Consider the following 18,210-nt stretch of genomic DNA (forward strand, 5'->3'; position numbering starts at 1 on the left):
TGCTATATCTCTATATATGACAGCTGCCCCAGCAAACCCAGCTCTACTACATCTATACACATGACAGATGCCTAAACACACCCAGCTCTGCTACATCTATACACATGACAGCTGCACCAGCACACTCAGCTCTGCTATATCTCTATATATGACAGCTGCCCCAGCAAACCCAGCTCTACTACATCTATACATGACAGATGCCCAAACACACCCAGCTCTGCTACATCTATACACATGACAGCTGCACCAGCACACTCAGCTCTACTATATCTCTATATATGACAACTGCCCCAGCAAACCCAGCTCTACTACATCTATACACATGACAGCTGCCGAAACACAGCCAGCTCTGCTACATCTATACACATGACAGCTGCCCCAGCACACTCAGCTCTGCTATATCTCTATATATCTATCTACTGTATAGCAATACTTAGAGATATATAGATGTAGCAGGGCTGGTTGTGCTGGAGCAGCTATCATATATAGAGATATAGCAGGGCTGAGTGTGCTGGGGCAGCTGTCATATAGAGATATAGCAGTGCTGGGTGTGTTTGGGCAGCTGTCATGTGTATAGATGTAGCAGAGCTGGGTTTGCTGGGGCAGCTGTCATATATAGAGATATAGCAGGGCTGAGTGTGCTGGGACAGCTGTCATATAGAGATATAGCAGTGCTGGGTGTGTTTGGGCAGCTGTCATATGCATAGATGTAGCAGAGCTGGGTTTGCTGGGGCAGCTATCATATATAGAGATATAGCAGAGCTGAGTGTGCTGGAACAGCTGTCATATAGAGATATATCTGAGATACTGCTATATCTGTATATGACAGCTGTCTCAGCACATTCAGCTCTGCTACATCTCTATATATGAGCAGCTGCCATGTGTATAGATGTACACTTAGCCAGCTATAACAGTAGAAGTCTCATATTTTTTCAGTCAGCCACAAGGCAGCTCATATGGTCTAGTGGATAGCTGCTCTGCCTCTGAAGCAGAAGGTCGTGGGTTCGAATCCCAGCAGATGCTTTTTCTGAAATACAAGCACTGACTCCATATAAGGACATACAGGGCGGGACAGAATACAAGGCGGGACACAGGAAGAGGCTGCATCGCATCGCTGACATGGAGGTAAGTAGAAGTTTTTATTATTTTTTCTTTAATACCCGACTGTTACTGCCATGGGGGAGCGGAAGGCACCTGATACTGGCACATGGGGGGAGGGGGGTTGGCACCTGATACTGGCACCTGGGGGGGGGGAGTGGGGTTGGCACCTGATACTGGCATGGGGGGGAGGGAGAGAGGCACCTGATACTGGCATGGGGGGGGGGAGGGAGAGAGGCACCTGATACTGGCATGGGGGGGGGGAGAGAGGCACCTGATACTGGAATGGGGGGGGGGGAGAGAGGCACCTGATACTGGCACCTGGGGGGGGGGGGGGGGGAGTGGGGTTGGCACCTGATACTGGCATGGGGGGGGGGGGGAGGGAGAGAGGCACCTGATACTGGATTTGGGGGGGGGGGGAGAGAGGCACCTGATACTGGCATTGGGGGGGGGGGAGGGAGAGAGGCACTTGATACTGGCACTTTTTTTGTGGTGGTGGGGGGGAAGATGGCACTATGATACTGGGACATAGGGGGGGGGAGGCACCTGATACTGGCACCTGGAGGGGAGAGGGGGGGTTGGCACTTGATACTGGCACATGGGGGGGGGGAGGCACCTGATACTGGCACATGGGGAGGGGGGAGGGAGAGAGGCACTTGATATTGGCACTTTTTAGTGGGGGGGGGGAGATGGCACTATGATACTGGGACATGGGGGGGGGGAGAGGCACTTGATACTGGCATGTGGGGGGGGGGGGTTGGCACTATGATACTGGCACATGGGGGGGAGAGGCACTTAATACTGGCACTTTTTTGCGGGGGAGATGGCACTATGATACTGGCACATGGGGGGAAGAGAGAGGCACTTGATACTGGCACATGGGGGGTGGGAAGGAGAGAGGCACTTGATACTGGCACATGGGGGGAGATGGCACTATGATACTGGGAAGTGTGGGGGGGGAGGCACTTGATACTGGCACATGATGGGGGGCACTTACTGGCACATTATTGGGGGGCATTATGGGGGACACTAGGCCGGCAGCCTATCAGAGGCCGGACACTGAGGGGCATCTACTGGGGCACTATATATGGGGCATTTTATACTGGTACATTTTGGGGGGCACTAGCAGGAAGGGGGAGAGGAGCACTATGGGGGAATTTACTGGGGGCACTATATAGGGGTATTTTATACTGGCACATTATGGGGGCACTATGGGGACATTAGCTCAACTGGGGGCATTACAAGGGGGTATTTTTTGCACTGTCACATTATAAGGAGAATTATTACTACTGGGGGGGGGGGGGGCATTATGGTGGGTTTTATTACTGCCCCATGGTATGACCCCCTAGTAGCAGCACCAGCCTCTCCCTGCTCTGCTATCCCTCTGCCCCTTCTCCAAATCCTTATTATGAAATCTTTCTCATTAGGATAAAACACAACATCAGCTCCGCCGAGCCCCCGGCCAAGTGTGGAAGTGGCGTCCGAGACCCCCAAGGGCCAAGCCATGTAACTGTAAGTGTTCATGTGGAGTATGTTTATGTTATGCACATATAGCCTACACTGTGCCCCACAATATACAGTATACCGCTACACTGTGCCACACAATATACAGTATACCTCTATACTGTGCCTCACAATATACAGTATACCCCTACACTGTGCCCCACAATATACAGTATACCCCTACACTGTGCCCCACAATATACAGTATACCTCTACACTGTGCCACACAATATACAGTATACCTCTACACTGTGCCCCACAATATACAGTATACCTCTATACTGTGCCTCACAATATACAGTATACCTCTATACTGTGCCCCACAATGTACAGTATACCTCTATACTGTGCCCCACAATGTACAGTATACCTCTATACTGTGCCCCACAATGTACAGTATACCTCTATACTGTGCCCCACAATGTACAGTATACCTCTATACTGTGCCCCACAATATACATTATACCTCTACACTGTGCCTCACAATATACAGTATACTGCTACACTGTGCCCCACAATATACAGTATACCTCTACACTGTGCCTCACAATATACAGTATACCTCTACACTGTGCCACACAATATACAGTATACCTCTACACTGTGCCACACAATATACAGTATACCTCTACACTGTGCCACACAATATACAGTATACCGCTACACTGTGCCTCACAATATACAGTATACCTCTACACTGTGCCCCACAATATACAGTATACCTCTACACTGTGCCCCACAATATACAGTATACCGCTACACTGTGCCACACAATATACAGTATACCTCTACACTGTGCCTCACAATATACCGCTACACTGTGCCACACAATATACAGTATACCGCTACACTGTGCCTCACAATATACCTCAACACTGTGCCACACAATATACAGTATACCGCTACACTGTGCCTCACAATATACAGTATACCTCTACACTGTGCCCCACAATATACAGTATACCGCTACACTGTGCCACACAATATACAGTATACCTCTATACTGTGCCACACAATATACAGTATACCGCTACACTGTGCCAAAGGAGTGGGGTTTACACAGGAGGAGGGAGGTGCGAAGCGCGCTGAGGGGGGCCCTTACAAATATTTGCTGTGGGGCCCAGTCACTTCTAGTTACGCCCCTGGCCTCATCTGTCAGCCTGTCATCATCAGTTCTGTGAATCATCCCCTGCCTCACACATAATTAACCACTCTTCTGTGCCTGTCACTCCAGCCTGTCTGTCTGTCCGTCAAGACACCTGTCACTCCAGCCTGTCTGTCTGTCTGTCTGTCAAGACACCTGTCACACACTCCCAAGTTACATAAAAAAAAAAAAGTAACCCTGTCACTACATGTGCCATCCTCCTGTGTGTGCATACACGTGTCTCCTGTGTTTGAGTGGCACCATTCTGTAAAATATGTCTCCTATGCCCCATGTGGATTTGTGCCACCTATAATTGTAAACTAATACATTAATTAACCCCTTTTCTGCCCCAATAAGGATATTGGCACTACTCTGTGCCCCAGACTAGACCCCTGTATATAATTTTCAGCCTCCTGAGGCTCATCACCAGCCATCTGTGCTACCTGTGACACCAGTCAATAACTGCCAAGTGACTCAGGGAGTTTTTATCCTAAAGAATATACAGGATTTAAGTAGTTTGCTGTTCAATAAAAAAAAAAAATATATAATTAAAAAAAAATTAAAAGACCAAAAAAAAAAATCTACGTTAGCTTACAGTTTAAAATGACTAAACGGCTTTTCACTGCCGAAGAGGCATATGCCCTGCTTTTTGAGGATACTGACTCCAACAGTGGAGATAAAGTGACATTTTTAGTTTCATCTTCCTCAAATGATTCATCTAATGATGAACCCCCTCGTAGGCGTCTTAGGGGTAGTGCGCAGTCGCAGCCCCGTACAAGTGAGTCCTCGTGGATCCCCGCAGATAACTATGTGCCCCAGGTGCCTGAATTTACAGCCACTCCAGGCATCAATGTAGATACCACAGGTTTCAGTGAAATTTATTTTTTAAAATTATTTAAACCTAATTAACTTGATGATGGAACAAACAAATATATATGCAGAGCAATTTACTGCCTCCCATCCAGACAGTTATCTTTCAAGGCCTCACAAATAGACCCCTACTGACACGACTGAAATGCAAAAGGTTTAGGGACTCCTCCTAAGCATGGGCATTATAAAAAAACAACAATACGTTCATATTGGAACAAAGATATTCTTTATCACACCCCTCTTCACTGTCTTGCCATGCCCCGCGCCCGTTTCGAAGCTCTTCAAAGATTTCTACACTTCAGCAATAATAATGAATACCCACCCCCAAAGCGACCCCAGTTATGTATATCTTTAAAATTAGGCCAGTGATTGACCACTACAATTCCAAATTTGTATATACCCCCCAAAAATGCCTCTCAGTGGATGAATCATTGGTCCACTTCAAAGGCCGGTTACATTTCCGCCAGTACCTGCCCAATAAAAGGTCTAGGTATGGTGTGAAGTTGTATAAGGCCTGTGATAGTGTATCTGGGTATACATTGCGCTTTTGTATTTACGAGGGAAAAGATTCAAAATTTAGCCACCCGATTGTCCCCCGGTTCTGGGTATAAGTGGGAAGATAGTATGGGATACCATCTTTATTTGGACAACTTTTACAATAGTGTCCCTCTCCTGAAGTGCCTTGCTGCCAGAGGCATAGGCACATGTGGCAAAATTAGACAAAATCAAAAAGGGCTCCCTAAATCCTTTATAGATCAGACAGTGCTTCGTGGGGAAAGCAGGGCTGTTTGCTCAGAAAATTTTATGCTGCTAAAATACAAGGACAAACGGGATGTTCTTGTGTTAACTACCATCCATGCAGATCAGTCCACCCCAGTCCCAGTCCGAGGAACCACAGAGCAGAACACCAAACCTGTGTGTATCTAGGATTACAACCAGTTCATGGGTGGAGTAAATCTTTCGGACCAGATACTACAGCCCTACAGTGCCTTAAGAAAATCTAAGGTGTGGTACAGAAAATTTGCTGTGTACCTAACCCAAGTGTCACTATATAATGCCTTTGTCATCCACAGAACAGCTGGTCATGGGGTGACCTTCTTGGAATTTCAGGGGGAAAAAAAAAAAAAAAAGATTTTTGGTGTTCAGGAAGGAGAGGGCAGTATTTCAGTCAGCAGTGCTTCTGGGGTCTCAAGAATAATACATAGGCAGCATTTCCCTGGAGTACTTTCCTCCACAGAAAAAAAAAGGCAACCCCAAAAAAAGATGTTGAGTTTGCTCAGTTAAAGGGATTGGGAAAGACACCACTCACTACTGTCAGACCTGCCCCTCTAAACCGGGCCTCTGCATTGGAGAGTGCTTTCAAGTTTATCACACCTCCACTGATATCCATTAAGTTGATTTCATTCATTTCTTAATTAATCCATGGCAAGACATTTTCAGTTTAGAATTTTTCCATTTGGCAATCCAAGAGCCCCCCCCCCCCCCCCCCAAAAAAAATAAAAATAAAATAAATAATAATTGAAATCCTTAAAAATTCCCATTATACCCCAAAATGAATACAATGAAGGTGTCATTTTATTAAATGGGGCATTTCTTCCATTTCCTTTTATGTTCTGGCACCCCTAGCGCCTCGTTTTTGTGGTTTTCACTGTCGGGGTGCCTCAGGGTGTCTTCAAATATGACATGGTGCCTGAAAATTATTCCAGCAAAATCTGCCCTCCAAAAGCCACACAGTGTTCCTCCTTTTCTGAGCCCTGCTGTGTGCCCATACAGCAGGCTACAAGCACATATGGGGTGTTTCCTGAATGGGCAGAAAATGGGAAACAGTGCTGCCCTAAATTCCACCTCTGTCCCTGCCTACTTGCACGTCCCGTCCTAACCGACAGCGTACAACTTGGCGGCAGTCCCTCACTTAGATATGTTCAGGGGCCTAAGAAGGTAAGAGGAGTACCATAACAAAGTCAGACAAGCCAAAGTAAAAGCCAGGAGGACACGCAGGTACAAAGGGAGCAATACAATAACGAAGTCAAAACACAATCCGAGTGAGAAGCCAAGAAGTGAGTCATGTGACGTGGCCAGCTTCACATGACTCTGATTTCTCCTACACAGCTGAGCGCCGATTCATTAATATCGGTGCTCAGATCTCCTGCTGCTCGTTGTCTAGGGGACAGGACGCCGGCCACGCTGAGGAGGTGTGCGCGGCCGGGTCCTCCCTGCCCCCTGGTCCCCATGGAGACGAGGACCCTAACCGCATCCTCACTCTGCTGTATCCCCGGGATGACTGTGGCGCAGCTAATGAAAAGTGCATCGCTGGCTCCCCATGACACATATACTGGGGTGCATTTTCTCATTTAACCCCTTGTGAAAGTGAAAAATTGGGTCTGCTAGTAATTTTTCATTTTCAGAAATGTGTGCTTTGAAATCCTTTAACAAGTGTTTCTGCCTTCTGTGAGACACCTGTTTGCTGAAAAGTACCCTTTCCACCACTTAAAATGTGCGTACGGGGTCACTTTTTCGGGTTTTTAATTTCTGGGGACCTCAGGAATCTTTTAAATGCGACATGGCACCTAAAATCAATGTCTGCCAATTCAGGTCAGCAAAATCCATATTTTGCTGTTTGACTCTAGAGCCCTGCTGTGCATCCATACATCATTTTTTGAGCACATATGGGGTGTTGCCATATTTGGGAGGAAATGGGGAACAAAATGTGGGGTGAATTTTGTACTGTTACCCTTTGGGAAAGTAAAAAATGTGGGTGTAAAGCAACATTTTCTGGATTTTTTTTTATTTTTTTTTCCTTTTCACAGCCAAGTGTTTCCTAATTCTGTGAAACACCTGATGGGTCAAAGTGCTCACTACACACCTCAAAATATTCCTTGAGGGGTTAAGTTTCCAGAATGGGGTCACTTTTTGGGGGTTTCCACTGTAGGGCCAACCTCAGGGTGTCTTCATATGCGACATAGCTTCCAATTACCATTCCAGCTTAATCCACTTTCCAAAAGCCATATGGTGCTCCTTCCACTCTAAAGCCTGATGTGCGCCCATACATAATTGTTTGAGCACATATGGGGTGTTTCCATATTCGAGGGGGAAATGGAGAACAAAATGTGGGGTGCATTTTGTCCTGTTACCCTTTGGGAAAGTGAAAAATGTGGGTGTAAAGCAACTTTTTCTGGAAAATTTTTTAATTTTCCTTTTCACAGCCAAGTGTTTCCTAATTTTGTAAGACGCCTGATGGGCACACATATTCAAAATATCAAATTTTATTATATACCATGATTACACTATAGACACAATAAAACCCATAAGGGACAGATTATGCAGGAGAGAATATGGAAACAATGTGTGTCCCCCGATTACACTGAACTGGTAAGGACACAAAGACAACAACAACAAATTGTAACCATCATGGTTAAGTAACAAACACTGCCCGAATCCCACACCCACTCAGCATCCATCAATAACACTCCATCTCAGAGGGCACAATGCCTAACTGTGTAGTAGAGACAAGTGCCTGCATCCCCGACCGGGAATGCTAACAAGTCCCCAACATAATATTACTCTTGAGCAGCCTAATAACATACACATACAGGTCCTTCTAAAAAAATTAGCATATTGTGATAAAGTTCATTATTTTCTGTAATGTACTGATAAACATTAGACTTTCATATATTTTAGATTCATTACACACCAACTGAAGTAGTTCAAGCCTTTTATTGTTTTAATATTGATGATTTTGGCATACAGCTCATGAAAACCCAAATTTCCTATCTCAAAAAATTAGCATATTTCATCCGACCAATAAAAGAAAAGTGTTTTTAATACAAAAAAAGTCAACCTTCAAATAATTATGTTCAGTTATGCACTCAATACTTGGTCGGGAATCCTTTTGCAGAAATGACTGCTTCAATGCGGCGTGGCATGGAGGCAATCAGCCTGTGGCACTGCTGAGGTGTTATGGAGGCCCAGGATGCTTCGATAGCGGCCTTAAGCTCATCCAGAGTGTTGGGTTTTGCGTCTCTCAACTTTCTCTTCCCAATATCCCACAGATTCTCTATGGGGTTCAGGTCAGGAGAGTTGGCAGGCCAATTGAGCACAGTAATACCATGGTCAGTAAACCATTTACCAGTGGTTTTGGCACTGTGAGCAGGTGCCAGGTCGTGCTGAAAAATGACATCTTCATCTCCATAAAGCTTTTCAGCAGATGGAAGCATGAAGTGCTCCAAAATCTCCTGATAGCTAGCTGCATTGACCCTGCCCTTGATAAAACACAGTGGACCAACACCAGCAGCTGACATGGCACCCAGACCATCACTGACTGTGGGTACTTGACACTGGACTTCAGGCATTTTGGCATTTCCCTCTGCCCAGTCTTCCTCCAGACTCTGGCACCTTGATTTCCGAATGACATGCAACAGTCCAGTGCTGCTTCTCTGTAGCCCAGGTCAGGCGCTTCTGCCGCTGTTTCTGGGGAATGCGGCACCTGTAGCCCATTTCCTGCACACGCCTGTACACGGTGGCTCTGGATGTTTCTACTCCAGACTCAGTCCACTGCTTCCGCAGGTCCCCCAAGGTCTGGAATCGGTCCTTCTCCACAATCTTCCTCAGGGTCCGGTCACCTCTTCTCGTTGTGCAGCGTTTTCTGCCACACTTTTTCCTTCCCACAGACTTCCCACTGAGGTGCCTTGATACAGCACTCTGGGAACAGCCTATTCGTTCAGAAATTTCTTTCTGTGTCTTACCCTCTTGCTTGAGGGTGTCAATGATGGCCTTCTGGACAGCAGTCAGGTCGGCAGTCTTACCCATGATTGCAGTTTTGAGTAATGAACCAGGCTGGGAGTTTTTAAAAGCCTCAGGAATCTTTTGCAGGTGTTTAGAGTTAATTAGTTGATTCAGATGATTAGGTTTATAGCTCGTTTAGAGAACCTTTTCGTGATATGCTAATTTTTTGAAATGGGAAATTTGGGTTTTCATGAGCTGTATGCCAAAATCATCAATATTAAAACAATAAAAGGCTTGAACTACTTCAGTTGGTGTGTAATGAATCTAAAATATATGAAAGTCTAATGTTTATCAGTACATTACAGAAAATAATTAATTTTATCACAATATGCTAATTTTTTGAGAAGGACCTGTACATGGACACAGCTGTGGGGATACCAACCACCGATCAGGAGACACACCACCCCGACGTACATTTCGCCGTCGCTTCCTCTTGGGGCCCCTCTAAGGTTTTTTCCCTTTTCACATACGGCTATGTACCCCTTTGGAGGCAATTTTTGTTTATGATTGCATTTTACTCATTTTGGGCTAAAAATCATATTTTCGATTGGCCATTATTAAAAATATTGAGCCGTTCTGTCACATAGGGTTAACTGTTTTTCTAACTGTGTGACAGGTACTTTCACTTTCACTTTGTGCTGGTCATCTAATAACCCTTATCTCTAAGCTAATAAGAGGTCATAAACACTTATTTAAGCCACATTCTTATCAGTAAGATGAGGATTGAGCTTTAATGAGTGATTATAATGTCAGAGAGCAGAGACAAGGAGTCCCTCTGCAAATCCACAGGCTGCTACTGCAGCATCTCAGCTATGTACACAAAAAAGGATTCCACATTTTTAATAATGACCAATTGAAAAATAATTTTTAGCCCAAAATAAGTACAATGCAATAATAATAAAAATTGCCCTCAAAGGTGTACATAGCCTTTAAGGTTTGTAGCAGAGCTGCATCTTCACATAGTAGCCACTTTATATGGTGGATCTGGTGATCTCTAAAATTGGGACACCCCTTTGCTTCGTTTTCCTTCCCTGGAGGGATATCTGGCTTTCACTGTGTTGAAGACCCATAACTGGGGCTCCACGGTTATTATGCACATTACTGTTTAAATGAGGCTCTGCAGTATTATTTGTAGCTGGTCTCCCCAATATCAGCTATTGTTTTTATTGTTTTTTCTAAAATGTAGAATGAGAGCTGTAGTAGATCCAACAATATCTCCAAAATCTATGGCTGGCAATAAGGTCTTTGCAACTTGTCTGTAATTCTTACCTGAGGTGTCCAGAATTAAGATGGGCCATTGGGCCATGTCAAAGTGTGGAAGGGTATATTACCAATGTCCCTCTCACTGCAGTAAAGTCTTTATCAGCCTTAAAGGGAACCTGTCACCGGGATTTTGGGTATAGAGCTGAGGACATGGGTTGCTAGATGGCCGCTAGCACATCCGCAATACCCAGTCCCCATAGCTCTGTGTGCTTTTATTGTGTATAAAAAACGATTTGATACATATGCAAATTAACCTAAGATGAGTCAGAGCTTGAAAATATGACTCTTCTCTGGTCACACAAGTAAGATATGACTCTTTTATGTTAATTTGCATATGTATCAAATTTTTTTTTTTTTTTTTTACACAATAAAAGCACACAGAGCTATGGGGACTGGGTATTGCGGATGTGCTAGCGGCCATCTAGCAACCCATGTCCGCCTCAGCTTTAAACAGCAAATACCTTACTGACTGACTCCAGTGCTCGGACATGCAGATTCTGGACCTTCTAATTCTTTTTCTCTCCTTTTGGGGGACTTTAAAGTAGAGATGGATTTCTAATGCAAATTTCTAAGAAGTAAGTATGTAGCTTCTCTCACTTCTTCAGCTTATACTTGTGTGAACGAGGGTTGGTCCTAAGTCCATCACCTAGCTTGATACAAGAATAGTTAACCCTGACTGATCCATGCAGAGCTATACTGGGTTATAATATATCAGAACATTATATAAGAAACAATTTGCAAGTACCCTATTCTGGGGTTCTGCATCAGCAGCAGGGGGTTCAGAGGTAATAGTAACACAAAGCGCCCAAGAGGACACAAAAGCCCCTTTGCCATGTAAAAATTCAGCAGTGTTATAAATGACACAAGACAGGTGGGGACCTTGTTACTAATTTTTGCCTTGGGTTCACTTTATACAGTACTTCTGATCTAAAGTCAATATCCATTTTTGGCCACAATACTAGCACATAATATAGTTCTGATTAGGTCCTTAGAAACTATACTAATTTGCCATGTACATGATGGAATGAGAGAACGAAACCCAGTACGTGATGATCTTTTTATGGATGCAAAGCCTAACCCAAGGTTAAATAAAATGCACATTCACCATCATCATTCAATACAACCAGTCTTCAGAGAAAGCTGGACTAATATTCTCCAATCCTTCAATCCCGGCAGAAGCGCAGTCAGCATTTTGTGAAGTTTAAGTACTCAGTTCTGATTTAAATAGAGGTCATTTTCATCAGTACAGAAACATAAGGCTCTTCAGTGGCAATAAGGAATCCACCAGTCTGAAGAGTCAATCAATTTCACTAACTTTAATATAACCCAGAAAATACAGAATGTACGTTATGTAAAAACCTTTATTTTTTTTATTTTATGTTCTGGTTTTAAAGTGGAGCTACAGTAATACTACTGGTATAATGTCATGTACAGAAACGAATCTGTAAGGCCCCTTTCACAGGAGCGAGTTTTCCGAGTGGGGGCAATGCGTGACGTGAACAGATAGCGCCCGCACTGAATCCTGACCAGTTCATTTCAATGGGTCTGTGTACATGAGTTTTTTTTTTTTCACTCATCAGTTCTGCATTGTGTGAAAAACGCAGCATGTTCTATATTCTGCATTTTTCACGCAGCCCTGGCCTCATAGAAGTGAATGGGGCTTCAGTGAAAAACGCATTGCATCCGGAAGAAAGTGCGCATACAATGCGTTTTTCACTGATAGTTGCTAAGAGATGTTGTTTGTAAACCTTAGTTTTTTATCACGCACGTAAAAAACGCTTTAAAACGCATTGTATTTGCGCGGAAAAAACTGAACAACTGAACGCAATTGCAGACAAAACTGACTGAACTTTCTTGCAAAATGGCGTGAGTTTCACTGAACGCATCCGGAACTAATCCGTCACGATCGTGTGAAAGGGGCCTATGTAGCATCTCCATTTTAAAAGGTCACCTTCTTCTGACCTCTAGAATACCGGTCTATAGACCTGGACAAAATCTCCTTGGGTTATATGTGTAGCACCTCATACCTGAGCATACTACGATAGTAATGATTTGTAATGTAACGCTTTATAATGTTCATGTTATGTCACACTTCATGCTATACACCTTGTACACCAGCAGATGGGCTATAGTGTGTGACAACAGGAATGGGACTTACCATCTCATCCCCCCCCCCCCTCTTGGTAGGAGTGGGCTGGTCTGACTTCCTGCCAAGGGAGGGGCAGAGCTAGTTATGGTTAATCGGAGAGAAAAGAGTGAGGAATTAGGGAGCATGTGATTCAGATCCCAATTTCCTTTCAATGGGAATATACTTTTTTGGTACGACAAAAATATAAATGTATATGAATCCACGGCAAAATCCACATGGGTTACATATGCAGCGAGCCCTTGTAGAGCTGGAGCAGAGGATGGGAGTGGTAGTGGCTCTAACAATAGTATTGCAGGCCATTGCTCTCTAGGAACAGTGCAATGAGAGGAGGGTACACCCGTTTTTCCCAAAACTAAGTCGGTAGTTTTGGGTGCCCTTGATGTTGATGCTAGTATGGGTGCTTGGCACAAGGTATAGTGGAGTAATTGCCAACATATGTGTGGTAGGAGTTAAGAAACCAGGCCAGAAGTAGTAGAATAAACATCTTGTTTTACATGAGTGCAAAATAGGAGTTGTAGTACATCCAGCAATATTCTGTACACAGTGCAAATCCTTTTCCCAGATGGTGAGGTATGGAGACTGTCACAGTGGCAAGTAATGGCACCCTTGGTATGCAGTCTTACTAAAGCCTCTCTCCCTAGAATCTCTGGCTGGTAACTGTAATCTGGCAATCACGGCTGTATGCAGGTCTTTAGAGGAATGTCTGGCCAGGACTTGCTTAAGTGTGATGGGTGTCTTAACTGTAATCCCTCCCAAGCAGCAAAGGTTACCTTGCTGACTTCTTACGTACTCACTTGGCCATGCAGAATCTAAGTTCCTGCCTTTCCTTCTTTCTCCCCTTCTTGCTGCAGCAGAAGCAGTAAATCTCACAGAGATCTGTTAGTCTCTGGATTCAGTGTAGGAGCACACAGACTTGTTTACTCCCTCCCCACTCACTAGACTAATCCTCCTGTAAACATAGCATAACATTACATTAAATAACAATACGAACAAACCATTTGCAAATACCCACTGTAATGGGGTACTGCGCATACAAATTTGGCTATGGATTTGCAGCGGATTTCACCCTCTTTTATGGCAAAGGGTAAAATCTGCAGCATAAACTAACATAAATGCATGCCTCAGGTGAAGTTATGGATGTATTCCATTACAGAATATTTGCAGAGTGTGGATAAAGTGTTTAAATCCACTTTGAAACAAAAAATTCTGTGGATTTTCCACCCGCAGACTACATAGAAAATCAACAGCATATGCTGTTCGACACAGTGTAGTTATCAGTTGTGTCTTATAGGCAGTGAACCGTAGCAACCAATCAGATTCCATCTTTCATTTTTCAGAGCTCCTTTCGAAAATTAAAGGGGTTCTGCACTTTCAAGTAACTGATGATCTATCCTCTGGATAGATCATCAGCTTCTGATCGGCGGGGGTCCGACACCCAGGACCCCCGCCGATCAGCTGTTTGAGAAGGCAGCGGCGCTCCAGCAGCGCCGCGGCCTTCTCACTGTTTACCGCCGAGCCGCCCGCCCACTGACGTCACGACTTGTGTCAACTAGAGTGGGCGCGGCTAAGCTCCATTCAAGTGAACAGAGCTTAGCCGCGCCCACTCTAGTTGATACAAGTCGTGACGTCAGTGGGCGGGCGGCCCGCCCGGCTGTAAACAGTGAGAAGGCCGCGGCGCTGCTGGAGCGCCGCTGCCTTCTCAAACAGCTGATCGGCGGGGGTCCCGGGTGTCGGACCCCCGCCGATCAGAAGCTGATGATCTATCCAGAGGATAGATCATCAGTTAATTGAAAGTGCAGAACCCCTTTAAAGACTTATTCTGATTGGTTGTTATGGGTAACTAAGCCAGTTTTCCTTTGCTCCAGTTTTGATAAATCTTCCCAAAAATGTCTTGCATAGAACTCTTTCAGAAAAATACAGGAATGAGATCTGGCTATTAATTGCAGTTGCATGGAATATGAACTTATCAGAGTCTGTACAGTGGTGTGAATTAAACTACTCAACAATACAGATCTTTGTTCTGCTGCTGGAAATCTCACTTGCTGGCACAAAATAAGCTGTCATGGACACCCGCAGAGTATTGCCGTAGCTCAGAGGCAGTCATTCCAGTACAACCCAGAACAGGATTTACGTATGTGAATAAAGTAAAGTACTGTAATGCTTCTCACAGTGATGGAGTAGGTATTTGTGTCGCAATAGCTCCTGTTTAAAGGGGTTTTCCAGGACTTAAAGGGCTTGTCCAGGATCACTATGTTTCATTTTTTCAGTGCGACCTGAGAAGAGAGCTATACTTACCTGCTCCCCGCCACTTCATTCAGGCTCTGTGGCTCCAGGGCTGTTTTCTCCGGACAGCATGCAAACTGCATGGATGAGGTCATGTGCGCCGCTGCAGCCAATGACTGTCCTCAGCGGTGACATGTTCCACAAGCAGCATGTGACCTAGCAGTTGACACAACAGTCGATCAGCTGTTTTTAGAGAATACTGTTAGCACTGCGGCCTCTTCATCGTTTACCTGCTACTTGGGAACATGACACCTCAGAGGCCAGTCATTGGCTGCAGTGGCATGCATAAACCTCTGCGTTCAGGAAGTTTACATGCAGGGATTTAAAGCCCGATGAAGACAGCCTGGAAGCCAAGGATCCTGAACAGAACAGCAGCGAGCAGTTATAGGGGTTGTCTGGGTTGAGAGCTGAACCCGGACCTAACCATATTTTCACCCAGGCAACCTCCCTAATATGAGCATTGGAGCATTTTATTCTCCGATGCTCTCCTTTGTCCTGTACTGAATCATTTTATGGAGATCTGGTCACGTACCGGGCACTCCATAGGGACTGCGAGGCGGAGGCTTTCCCATCAGAGTTGATGACGTCACTGAATACACTGCTAGGCGAAAACCTTTACCTAGCAGTGTGTTGAGGTAAACAAAGAAGTCCTTGTACTGCGCGATCAGGGCAAGGGAGAGCATCGGAGTATGAAATGCTCCGATGCTCATATTAGTGGGGGCTGCCTGGGTGAAAATATGGGTATGTTCTGAATCCGGACAACCCCTTTAAGTATTGCTTTCTTAACTCGTTCAACTAATAACCTACACTCAGGATAGGCCTGTGATGTCTAACCTCCGGCACACCAGCTGTAAAACTACAACTCCCAAGATATAGACTTGCTTGGCTGTTCTCAGAACTCCATAAAAATCAATGATGCATGCCAGGAGTCGTAGCTTCACCACAGCTGAAGGTTAGCCATCACGGGGATAGGTCATCAATATCAGATCAGTAGGCGTCTGACACCTGGAACTCCCACCAATTAGTTGGGCATGCACTGTTGCCCTTTCTTCTGGCCTGAGATGGCCTGTTTGTTGGTCACATGGACGTTCTGCCAATGAGTGGTGTTGAGCTGCAATACCAGGCACAGGTACTACACATTGTATGCCGCTGTGCCTGGTAGATTTGAAGAGGCCTCTAGCATCCCAGCCCCTTCAGACAGCTAATGTATTCTACTTCCTGTCCCAGATCTTTATCTTGCTCTCGGTTTGAACTTCACTCTCCCAGTCAGACCATCACTGCAGCCAGAGAGAGCCCCCCGTAGTAACCCAATGAAATCATCACACATTAGACTAATCAATTGCAATGCTCTACTGTGGGCTCTTTATCTTATCTAGGCCTAAGAAGAGAACAATAGAACTGCCATACTGCTATAACGCCTTTCCCTCACAGCAGCAGTAAACTAATGATGGGTTTATTATCTATATAGGAGTTTTTGCTCTCTGTGTTGACCGCTACAGAAGAACATTATTTTGTTATTGCCAATGGCACAGTACTGCCGAAATAAAAAGGGCAAAAATCAGAAAAAAAAAATGTTTCTAGAAATATTGAGTTAAAAATATCCCTATCTGAGGGATGTGTCCCTTTAAATGAAAGTCAATGAAGAATTCCAAATCTTAGTGCACACATCATGTACTTCTGCAGCTGTTTTAACCTGTTTATGGCAAAGCAGCCCCTAATAACCAGACATGACTTACCAAAATTTGGTAGGCGTCAGTGAGAGGACTATACATTTTTCTTTTCATCAGCAGTACAAATGGCTTCCCCCCCTTTTTTTAATTACTTACATACACTGCACCATTTACATGTAAAAAAAAAAAATACATATTTTAAAGATTTATACGTTTTACAGGGAGCTAGATTTTTTAAATAATCATTTCTTTGTACATTGCACACGTATATCACATATATTTACCAAAGTACAGTATGTGTCCCTGAAATCAAGTCTGCCCGTTTCTCATTATCTGATATTTATTTTGATGTATGATATATGTAGGTTCTCCTTATTGGGAGGATTAACCGTAGCCCTCATTGAAGCCTCCACCCTATACACGGTACTCCCTGAGCGTTGTGCATATACTGTAACCAATGAGAAGGTAGGAGCCATAAGAAGCCGCTTCAATAGAGAGTCTGGCACCCACTGAGAGATGTCTCTCAGTTCCTGTGAATGCACAATCGCTTCAGTAGCAGCTAACGCGACTTGACATTTCTATACATCCATACGGAGATAAACGAAGACCACTAAGATGTATACAGCCGATCAGTGGTCAACATGTAGGATCCTAATAGCATCTGAGAATGTCCCATTCCTGGTCTTGTCTAGGGATTAGTGTCCCGATCACGAAGGCGCAGATGTCACACGAATATATGTAGGCAAAGTGGAAAAGTAATGCAGTCGCCTTACCTTGTAAGCAGTTCAGAGAAACCATCAAGTTGGCTTTCAGTTGCTGATCACTCACATTTCTCACCAGTTTTTGGAGTCTGTTGAGCTGGGCTTTGGCCACATTATGCCTCTTTACCTCTCCACGAATAGCCACTGAGTTCTGGTGCTTCGCAGTACTTGTCCTGAAACTCCCCTGTGTCCCATCTCTGCTTCTTCCAAACTCGCCACTCATCCCCTGTGATGTTCCCACTACGTGTGCACATGAATAACACCTTTGAAAATAAGTCACTTCGAGAAGCGGTCCATTTGTCTTTTCGTGCGAGAGTTCTTCTCGTGAAGTTTCTCGTAGCTCCTTCACAATTGAATTGAGTATTTTTGTGGGTTTCGTGCTGTCAGTATGCTCCTCTCGCTGTCAGACGCTGCATCTCCTCTCTTCACATGTGCACTTCCTGGACTGACAGGAAAGTTTCAGATGTGCTTCTATGCAGGCTGACACTGTCCCTCCCAGACATTACGTTCCCAGCCTAAACATGAATGATGGGTTTAACTCTCTTAAGTTGCCCTCAAGGCCTGAACGTAAAGTCCTGAAGAGAGTCAAGTTTTTGCTTTTGTTGAAAGATTCATCTACTAGATATTACAGCGCAAAGACAGAGGAAGCTATAACGTATATATTATCCGAAACTGAGCTGCAAGATA

General features: G+C 44.6%; 1 protein-coding gene across 1 annotated transcript in view; it reads right to left on the reverse strand.

Annotated features, from left to right (window-relative positions):
• The window catches only part of AGAP2 (ArfGAP with GTPase domain, ankyrin repeat and PH domain 2), a 362,929-nt gene extending 344,947 nt beyond the window's left edge, over positions 1–17,982 (reverse strand). The window contains exon 1 of the mRNA XM_044284829.1: positions 17,536–17,982. Coding sequence (XP_044140764.1) covers positions 17,536–17,746 — 211 coding nt within the window. The 5' untranslated portion in view covers positions 17,747–17,982. The remainder of the gene's footprint in view (positions 1–17,535) is intronic.
• Between the last annotated feature and the right edge of the window lie 228 nt (positions 17,983–18,210).

This window comes from Bufo gargarizans, chromosome 3 (assembly GCF_014858855.1).
Source record: "Bufo gargarizans isolate SCDJY-AF-19 chromosome 3, ASM1485885v1, whole genome shotgun sequence".
NCBI lineage: Eukaryota > Metazoa > Chordata > Amphibia > Anura > Bufonidae > Bufo > Bufo gargarizans.